Source organism: Semicossyphus pulcher, unplaced genomic scaffold (genome assembly GCF_022749685.1).
Source record: "Semicossyphus pulcher isolate SPU_LCO1_2020_fin unplaced genomic scaffold, fSemPul1.0.p SCAF_3, whole genome shotgun sequence".
Taxonomy (NCBI): domain Eukaryota; kingdom Metazoa; phylum Chordata; class Actinopteri; order Labriformes; family Labridae; genus Semicossyphus; species Semicossyphus pulcher.
In genome coordinates this window covers 20,833,950-20,844,280 of record NW_027211704.1, presented here as the reverse complement: position 1 = coordinate 20,844,280, position 10,331 = coordinate 20,833,950, and the positions used below count along the sequence as shown (strand labels likewise).

Here is a 10,331-nt window from a genome sequence, read left to right as displayed (position 1 = left end):
CATTAAAGTCATCATGACGCAGAATACGTTTACAGTAACCCTTCTACTCCTATCCCAACACTGAACATGACGAAACACCAGCCTTTGATTGGGACTATGTCTTTACTTTTAATATCACAGAGTTAATGCTTAGAACCTTAAAAAAGCGTGGTAAACACACATTTCTCACATGTGACTTTGACAAGAACAGAAGACATCATGTCTGTGAGCCCCTCTCTAAATAATGTAAAAGCCCTGTGCTTATAATAAAGCTGGCAGGCAGTTGCCGGATTTTACTAACCGATAAAATGACACTAAGCTCAGCCACACCACAGTTTACAGAAAGATTTTGGACTGATATCAGTCTATTTAAAAAGAAACTGTCAACTCTGCTTGCGCAGAATGGAGAAAGCCAAAAAGTCCAAAGTGGTGTAGGTTAACATGTAAGCGGTGTTGTGCAACTTGTAAGATTCTAGCAACAACTTTTTAGAGTACTTGACAATGAATGTCTTTATGTTGTTTTACAGGTTTGACCATCATTGGGTACACCACAGTAATCACAGTTTAAAATGACGATGTGAAACAAACAAAAAGGGGTTTATTGCAACTCAAAGCAAGCTAACACCCACAATCTGCTGCTCCTTCAGTTTGTGGCACTTCATAGAGAGTTTCCGCTTGTTGTAAAATCTTCTGGCCTGCAATTCTTCTGTTTTAGTTCCCAGTTACTACTCTCACTGCATTGTTGTCGCTGTAAATTAATTGCTCAGCGCTAAACAGTAGATAAACAGTTTGTGACTTGGTGAGCATTTAGTGGCTAAATTCCCTCAGAAATTGGCGGAGACCAAATACAGAGCAAAAAGAGAGTGAAAATTGTAACATTGTAACAACAAAAGTAACAAACTGTTATTGTAGGTTTAAGGTCACAGTAGTTGTATTACTATGCATGTGCTGCAAATAGAAAAGAAGCTTAGGCAAACAAAGGCTGCCTCATGTTAATGAGTGGATCTTCTTCTCCTGTTTACAGTAAAAGCTGCACAGGCGTCTGTTTGAAAGAACACAGCAAACATTGACTTTGTTTGCCAACATTTTACTTGTAAATGAGAGCTGGACATTGTTAATTTTGGCAGCTGTTTTAGGTTTAGTCTTAGTTTTAAAATGGAAATGCTCATTAGTTTTAGTCACATTTTATTCATTTTTACCCTTTGTGTTAGTCAAGTTTTAGTCCACGAAAAGTCAAAACATTTTAGTCCAGTCAACAGTGGCGGTTCTAGGTCCTGCTTCAATCTGCTGTAAAGTCCTTTCATCAGTCCTTACATGAGTTGTTTCCTGATGATGTTCTGCATGGGCAATGCAGATCGTCATCTGAGGTTATATGTGCATATGGAAACTTCTGGTACTTAACGTTACGCATGTAAGGCCACAGAACAAAACTGTGCAGTCACAGTAGCACACTGCACATCCCTCTCTTGCCTTTTGTCAGTAGCTGTGCTGGTATTTACCGTTAAAACTTTTATATTTCATCATCGTTTCTCATTTGAACAGTCTGACTGAAGCAGACAGCCGGTGATCGCTCGTTTTTGTGCGGAAGAAGCGTCAAATGACGTTTTAAAACGCCCCTTTTTCTGTGCGCACATTTTAATCACATCTCAATAATGAAAACAAAACATACGTGTCGTCACAGTTTTTATCAACACTCTATTTTGAGCTCGACAGCATCTCGTCAGGTCATTGACGAAATAAACACAAAATCACAAAAAATCACGAAATCACACAAAAATGTCATTTAATAAATTAAATGTAAAAATCCATCTGGTAAATACTTTGATGGGAATATATAATCAGTTTAATCTTTTGCAGGAAGAAAAATGTCACAAGTTATGGTCACATAAGTTGCTCTCATTATCATTTATTAGTGGTTATAAAAATGTTTTAGAACACACACACACATACACACACACACACACACACACACCTCATTACAACCCGCCAAAGGCGCTAAGTGATTTGACCCTTACCCACTCAGTATGCAGCCCACTGCTCATCAGTGTTTCCGCTCGTGGCTGCTGATATTCACCAGTATCGATCGAGGTGTCGGGGTTTGTGGAAGGTCTAATGTTTATTGATCGTGGTGCTGGGCTTGGGTTAAGGGTAAGGTCAATCTTTTCAATCGCTCCTGAGGATTTCTTCCCGTCCTGTGGAAGAGCCCCCCTCAATCAATAGCTCATTATTGTGCTTCTTCACGCAGCAGTGGGGGCAAAGAAAACAAAGGCTGTTTTCTGTGGAGGAATCTGCTTCCTAATGAACTTTGCTCCTCTGTACAGTGATTGAGACGCTCACGCTCAGAGGATAAAAACCGGCAACTGCTGGTTACGTGCCACAATAATTCAACTTTATACTAAACTTATAAATATTTAATCATTTTATTTATCCCAGAGTAATTCAAATGGCTTATTGCTTGTGCTGCATACTAACAGACAAACCTATAAATAGTGATCTCAGTAATGCAATCTGCAGTAGTAATAAGAGAAGGCCTACTTAATATCTTTTCTATTGCTACTTTAATATCACGTTAGCAATACAGTGCAGTATGTGTAACCCTGAGGCCTCAGGTGGCCTCTCTGCAATGAAAAACACACTGATCCCCAAACAATTAAATTCAACAAATAGCTTGTGCTGCCTTTAATGAAAAAGTCTTGTAAAAGAAATGAATAAAGGTTTAGATGACTTGCAATCAAAATGAACAGTACCAGAACAGTGATTGCAGTGCTAAACAGATAGGCATTAGGGTTTGTGTGTCTGACACTTCACACATATCAAAACATTGTTTGTAAGGGGTCATATAATTTGATATGTGTTTTTCCTCCACCCGGTAGTGCTGGTACTTTGCACAGATCATTTCCTTTCTTTCCCACTTTGTCTTTGAGATCATCCTCTAAATCACAGAGTGCAGGTTTATGCCCGGAGACAATATGTTGGAGGATGGCTTTAAGGGGACGATGCAAAAAATGTGCACTTCAACACTTTTCCATTTATTGTGTATGTCTTTTGTTTTCTGAGTCTTATCATTTTAATCATCAGTATATAAACTTGACTGACTGTTGAAGCTTTAGCAGCACGTCATAAAACGATCAGCCATAACATTATAACCGCCCGCCTAATATTGTGTAGGTCCTCCTTTTGCCGCCAAAACAGCCCTGACCAGTGGTGTAGTGCAGGGTATACGTGGGTATACGGCGTATACCCACTTATTTTTCAGTCAGCATTGCGTATACCCACTTCTCAATCCCCTCTGATGCGCAACATTCATGTATGCAAGCCAAATTGCCCAATTATCTTTCATAGGATGGTGGCATGCATGACCCACCCTAGGCTGCTTCTCATTGGCCAGTACTCTTTATGTAGGACTGATGAGCAAATCAGGGGCAGAGTAGGGCGGGTGATACCTGGGAAAATAATTTTTGCCTAACGGTAATTTTGTTAGTTCACTTTTAAACTATTTGCCGTTAGAATACGCTATGTAACGTTTATGAACAGCCAGGTAAGATGAAGTGAGCTATTCAAACAAAAATTTCCTTTCTCAATTGCAAATGTCCTCGCGAATCTACACCAGCCAGCAGCTCAGCTAATCTTAGCGATGCTAGCAGCTCCGTTAGCCCAGACTCTAGGAGCGCGCTCAGACGTCCCCCACCCCCGTCGCAGAGGATGCCCATGCCGCCTCTTCACGCACAGCTAAAGATGCCGGTACAACGGCTGATGAAGACGTCAACTACGGTGGGTGGCCGCTTTTTTATTGCTGAAGCTTAAAAATCAAGATTAATGGGGTGACTTTCCACATTTGAATAGCTTATGGTCAGTGTTTACCTTGTTACATTTAGGCTATAGCCTGTCAGTCAATCACTTTTGTTGTTTCTGTTTCTGTTTCTGTAGTAATATGTGCAAACTGCTCCTGGTCAAGTAATTATAAGAGTGGCAGACTCTGGCCTACACTATCTGTTGCAAATCAGCTGTTCCAAGAGTGTTTACAAAAGAAACTACTGGCCTGTATGGACTACTGGCAAGGTGAGAGAATTTTCAGGTGTGGATGGAGTAAGGAATGAGGAACAGTTCACTCAAAATGCATAATTATGTAGTTGTCTCTCACTAGTCTGTGGGGCAGTATTGGGTCAGTAATTTCATAATTTCATAATCCTTATTCCCTGAGGTCAAGCAGCAGAAATTATGTGACAATGTGCAAATACTACTGGCCCATTTTTGGGTAAACTAAATAGAGTAGTCTTACATGTCACTGTTTATGAAACAGGGCGTCTATCATTTGCTGAATGGGCTGCTCAAAAACAGGGCATGAATTAAGAGTATACCCACTTCTCCAGGGACCACTACACCACCACCAAGACTTGAGCAGCAGATCCTTTAATTCCTGGAAGTTGCGAGGTGGGGCCTCCGTGGATCGGACTTGTTAGTCCAGCACATCCAACAGATGCTTGATTGGATTGAGATCTGGGAAATTTGGAGGCCAAGTCAACACCTTCAACTCGTTGTCGTGTTCCTCAAACCATTCCTGAGCCATGTTTGCAGTGTGGCCGGGCGCATTATCCTGCTGAAAGAGGCCACTGCCATTAGGGAATATGGTTTCCATGAAGCACTTGGTCTGCAACAATGTTTAGGTGGTTCGTGTCAAAGTAACACCCACATGAATGACAGAACCCAAGGTTTCCCAGCAGAGCATTGCCCAAAGCATCACACTGCCTCCGCCGGCTCGCCTTCTTCCCATAGTGCATCCTGGTGCCATGTCTTCCCCAGGTAAGCGACACACATGCACCGGCCATCCACATGATGTAAAAGAAAACTTAGACCAGGCCGCCTTCTTGCATTGCTCCATGGTCCAGTTCTGAAGGTCACGTGCCCATTGTGGGTGCTTCCGGCGGTGGACACCTTTTTTCCTGCTTCCAACACATGAACTTCGACGACAAAATGTTCCCTTGCCATCTGACATATCCCACCCACTGACAGATAATCAGTGTAATTCACGTCACCTGTCAGTGGTCTTAATGTTATGGCTGATCGATGTGATGTGGTCTGTTACTCTGTATGATGGGGGAGCATAACCTGTTTCTGAGATCTACCGTCTGGGGCTGCTGAAACAGAAGAATTGTTCAACATGGACCAATCAGACCAGTGATCCTCTTCAAGGACAAACTGCACAGTTCAATCAACACACTGCAGTTTTTTTACCCAGTAGACACAAAAAGGAGATTAAGAATAAAACCTTGCATATCACAGTTTAATCTGCAACTGCTGGAGCTTCTAGCCATTTTTAGACTCCTACCTAAGAAAGGTATTAGGGTGCTACTGGCTATGTTTGTCCACCTCTGTGTGGGCATCATGCTGGCTGCCTACAGTAACAGCAAACAGCAGTCACATGATGAGTAAAGCTTTGTTGATTTAAAAATTGTTTTGATCAAGGTTTTGATTACAAAGTTTACACATACAGCAGTGTTGCATGTATGTGTATGTGCTGCATCTGGTGGACCAAAGGAGGAAGTGAGTTGTGGAAGAGAGGCACAGCACTGCCCCCACGTGAAATCCTAGTGTAGGCATCCCATCAGGCTGTTAAAGTAAAACACTTTTTATGAAGGAACCAGGAAGTGTTTCTCAACAATAACGCGAGGGAGGCAATCATTTTAGTTCTCAGATTTATTTGATGTAACTTGCTGCAACATTCAGTCACTGTTAAGGTTGAACAAAGTAAAACTGGTTTCAACATATTTTATTTTGATTACATAGCACCATGAGACGGTACAGAAGAGCAGCTCTCTCTTTTTTTTAAAGGACTCTCCTGGAACTGCTTGTTGAGACTGCAGACTTGGAGATGTTTCCACCATAACCGCCGTAACCACCACCATAGCCGAATCCACCACTGGAGCTGGAGCTTGAGAATCCTGGGGAACAACAAAAACAGCCAAGTGTTACCATTTATCCTTCTATCTGTCAGGGTGGTGTCTTGATTCAGTATAGCTTATGATGATGATGTGTAAAATCTGAAACTTACCACCACCTCCAGAGCTCTGCTGCACATGGATGGTTGCACTGGCTCCTCCGCTGGCCAGTCTATTAGCAGATTAAAAAAGAGTTAGTCCTTCATTCAGAGTTGATTCTGGTGCTACAGCCATGAAACTAAATTAAATATTAACGTTAACCCACCTGGACTCCTCTCCTTCAAGCAGTTTCCTGTAGGTGGCGATTTCGATGTCCAGGGCCAGCTTGACGTTCATCAGCTCCTGGTATTCACGCACCTGGCGGGCCATGTCCTTCTTGGCTCTCTGCAGAGCGTCCTCCAGGTCCCTGATGCGGAGCCTGGCGTCTTTCACTGCCAGCTCACCACGCTCCTCGGCCTCTGCGATCTGAACCTCAAGGCTGGATCTCTGTAGGAGTTTATATCAAAGTCAATAACTGCGAATTCTCTTACACAATTAAGTTTTTTTCCGAATGAGGGATAATCAATGACAAGATCTTGAAATGTACCTGTCCCCTGACAGCCTCAATCTCATTCTGAAGGCGAGCAATCATGCGGTTCAGCTCAGCAATCTCGTTCTTGGTTGAGCGCAGGTCATCACCATACTGTCCAGCAGAGCTCTGCATCTCCTCATACTATTAAGAAAAATACAAACGTGTATCAAGAACATGATCCTCAATGTTGAGAGAAGAGTGCATAAAAGACAAACCCTGCCTTTGCTTTGCACTCACCTTCTGTTTGTACCAGGTCTCAGCTTCAGCCTTGCTTTTGTTGGCAATGTCCTCGTACTGAGCACGCACTTCAGCCACAATGGAGTCCATGTCCAGGTTACGGCTGTTGTCCATCTCCACAATGACGGAGGTGTCCTTGATCTGGCCCTGCAGCTCACGGAGCTCCTAAAGAACAAACAGTTGTTGCACACCAATAAAGTCTTAATGATCTGCTGCTTAAAGTATTTAACAGGTGATCAATTTAGAAATGATAGATACATACAGCCTCATAGACGGCCCTGAGGAAGTTGATCTCATCCTGAAGAGCATCAACCCTGGCCTCCAGCCCCACCTTGTCCATGTAGGCAGCATCAACGTCCTTAAAAATGGAAGTAAAACAGGAAGTGTTACAAGTGACTATTATGTATTAAACCTTGGGATAAGTGTAATTCTGTCATTTTTAAACTTGGGCCCTATTTTTAAAATGAATCATAGTCCTTCAATAACACAGACAAACTAATCATCCAGGCAGCAGTGGACAAGCAACTACTGTGTTCTTTAAATGGTTGCATAAGACTGGAGTGATTACCTTGCAGCCATTTCAGCTATTTTATCAGCCTCCATCTGAAGCACACCACCACCTCTTTAATAGAGGATTTTAACATAAGTCCCTGGCTGAAAAATACTGGAATTCCAGTTAAATGTATTTATACCTTCTTCAGGAGCACAAACTCGTTCTCAGCACTTGCACGTTTGTTGATTTCAGCTTCATACCTGCAGGAACAGGAGGGAATGCTTTAGTGCATCTGAGTCATTTGACAACCTGCTCACTCCAACAGGCAAATAACTTAGGGGCATAATTAGTAAACATGTCAAGCAAACACTCACTTTCTCTTGAAGTCCTCGACCAGGCCCTGCATGTTCTTCTGCTCCCCCTCCAGCTTGACTTTCTCATTGCCCAGCCCGTCGAGCTGCCTGCGCAGGTTTGCGATGTAGGCTTCGAACATGGCGTCAATGTTGGAGCGGGTGGTGGTTTGGTCCTGAAGGAGGCTCCATTTGGTCTCAAGCATCTTGTTCTGCTGCTCTAGGAAGCGCACCTTTTGGAAACAGCAAACCAGAAAGACAGTCAGAAGGGCCGACATATGCTAAGATAGATCAGCAGGCAAACCTTTACCTCAGGTAGCTTTAGGGACAGTTAAAAGCACATGTTTGCATCTAGAGAGAAGTGCTCAGCAGTTTCATTGAATCTAAGGCCAGATTGCTATTACTATGGTAGAAGCTAAAGCTAACTGTTCAGAAGCAAGTGATTAACTTTTCCCATCTGCTACAAGTAAAGGTAGCCCAGGGAGAGCATGCAGGTTGTCAATAGTACCATAATGAGGTCCATAGTAAATCAGACAAAAGACATTAAAAAGTCCCCCAGCTCACAGAAACCAACCTTGTCGATGAAGGAAGCGAAGCGGTTGTTGAGGGACTTGATCTGCTCCTTCTCCTGGGTGCGGACACCCTGGATGGTGGGGTCGATCGCCAGGTTGAGAGGGGCCAGCAGGCTCTTGTTGACTTGGACCGCTGTGATCGGTGGAGCGATGTAAGAGCCTGCTGCCTGGCTCTGAGTAAAACCATAGCTACCACCGGCCATTGAAGACGAACCAAAACCATCAGCAGGACCAGAACTGAGGCCGTAACTGGTGGTCCTCTTTAGAGAGTAGCTGTTTCCTGTTCCTGCAAAGGACTTCTTGGTGCTGCCACTGGAGCTTGAGACTGAGTATGCCTTCCTCATCATGTTGTAGCGGTCAAAGTTTCTCACTCGGAGCAGAGAAGTGAAGATGTGCAGGCTTCAAAAGGAGATCCAAATCCCTCTGAGTGTCTGACTGCAGCCCCTGCCTGCTATTATACCTGAAGAAGGGTGGGGTCAACTCAACTCCAACCTGTCCTCCCACTTTTGCTGTCCAGCCTGTCCCCACCACCGCCTTAAGCCTCTGACTGTGAATGATAAAGGTGGCTGATCCTGTAAAACGGGTGTGAAGGAAATTTTTATGTTAACCTGTTTGATCATGTGTTTAAATTTCTTTAATATTATGGAGTGAATAATCATGGTATAATCAGCTAAGGTTAATTTTAAGGATATGTATTGTCTACTCCTCTCCAGGGTCTTTTGCATGATTTACTGTTGCTTCTTCTGTCTTAGAGAGATAGTTGGTGGCCTTGTCTGGGGCTGAGAGCTCCAGGGCAAGGGGTAAACTCTAGATAGTCAAGCGCTTCAGCTAAAGTCATAACAATAACACCTTACTTTCTCTCTGTGAGAGGAGTTCTTTCTGTAATGTATAACATACTCTGTGAACCTTGATTCTGTGTCAGTCAGCTAGACAGCTGCGTTCTGTGTAGTACTGGTCTGACCGAGCTCGAGTTGTTAATTGCTTTTACTCAATTATTATTATTCGTCAATTAAATGACATCAAAAGACAACTTTGTTTCCCTAAGAACTTTATTGGTCTCATCATCAGAAAATTGCCACCACAACGGGAAGGGAGGAATTTTCAGAAGATAAGCCGGACACACCCTGCAGCGGGACAGGTTGAGGGGGAAAGAGAGCCAGTGGTAAAGACTGAAAAATGTGATAATGTATACCTGCTCAGTTGTTGCAGGGCAGTGAAATGAATAATGAATTAGTGTCGAGGCTTGTAGGGAGTGGTTGTGGATTAGTAAAGGGCATACTGTATATCAATTGCTGGAGCAAGATGAAAGGTTTCTTTAATATCGTGGTACAAGGTACCACAGTCACAAGCTTCTGCTTCACCTTGCCCTCTCTGGCTTATTAGCCAATCATTGTTCAGCAGAGGGGATAAAAATAGGACGTGTCCCTCTTCCCGACCTCTAGCTTCCTGCCTTTTCGGCCCGCCCACTTCCGGGTCGCTGCTTTTGCGCTCGCCTTGGAGCACAGGTAGGCACACTTCAGCAGGCTGTTTGTTTACATTTGTCAACGTTTCATTTAACTCAATCCGTAACTCCTTTGAATAGATCCGGCGGTTCCATTGCGGTCGAGGCGATGTATTATCGGGCTCGTTTACCGCCGCTGACTGTAGCAAAGGTGAGTCATGGAGAGCTTATGTAGGTAAATTTTGTTAGCCAGGTGCTAAGCTCTCTTTCCGGGAGGGGAACTTCTCAATTTGAGCCCTCCTTTATTTGCGTTTAAAATTGATTAATTATGGTTAACTGTTGAGTAAATATCTCTGGCCAGAGACTCTTTAATTTTCTTTGTCTCTTGTTTGATTGATTTTTTTATTAATTCAAATCATTACTCTGCAATTTATTAATTGATCATTCTTCAGTTTGGTTACTTTATGGGATATTGTTTGTTTTCCTTCAACCGTGAGCCCTCCTAACTGTGCCTCTTATTTTTCCCCTAGAGCTGAAGGCCGACGGTGGTGGTGGTGGTCCCTCCGGGTGGTGGTGATCCCTTGTGTGTGTGTTAGATCCCCGTTCAAGGTTTCTTTGTGTGTACATCACGTTTTTGCTGTGGGAGTGGGGTGCTCTCCTCTTTCTTTTTGGACTTCACTTCCCCTGTCGACCCCTCCTCCAGCCGGTAAGCCTCAGCCTGTACCCCCCCTTCCCCAGTTGGCTCTCTTACC

At 43.5% G+C, this 10,331-nt stretch overlaps 1 protein-coding gene across 1 annotated transcript; it reads right to left on the bottom strand.

Moving 5' to 3' along the window:
* Positions 1 to 5,658: 5,658 nt before the first annotated feature.
* Positions 5,659 to 8,485, bottom strand: LOC138605373 (intermediate filament protein ON3-like). The gene is made up of 9 exons (XM_069677574.1): positions 8,141 to 8,485; positions 7,591 to 7,799; positions 7,416 to 7,476; positions 6,986 to 7,081; positions 6,724 to 6,888; positions 6,502 to 6,627; positions 6,181 to 6,401; positions 6,029 to 6,087; positions 5,659 to 5,918 (listed from the first exon to the last, which is right to left on the bottom strand). Exons 1-9 carry the CDS (start codon positions 8,483 to 8,485, stop codon positions 5,803 to 5,805), a joined length of 1,398 nt encoding a protein of 465 aa, XP_069533675.1. The 3' UTR covers positions 5,659 to 5,802.
* Between the last annotated feature and the right edge of the window lie 1,846 nt (positions 8,486 to 10,331).

Coding starts and splice junctions, on each gene's coding strand:
- LOC138605373 (XM_069677574.1), bottom strand. CDS start 8,485: ATGATGAGGAAGGCATACTCAGTCTCAAGCTCCAGTGGCAGCACCAAG. Junction 7,477..7,590: donor GTCGAGGACTTCAAGAGAAA/GTGAGTGTTTGC, acceptor CTGTTCCTGCAG/GTATGAAGCTGAAATCAACA. Junction 7,082..7,415: donor AGTTTGTGCTCCTGAAGAAG/GTATAAATACAT, acceptor TCCATTTTTAAG/GACGTTGATGCTGCCTACAT.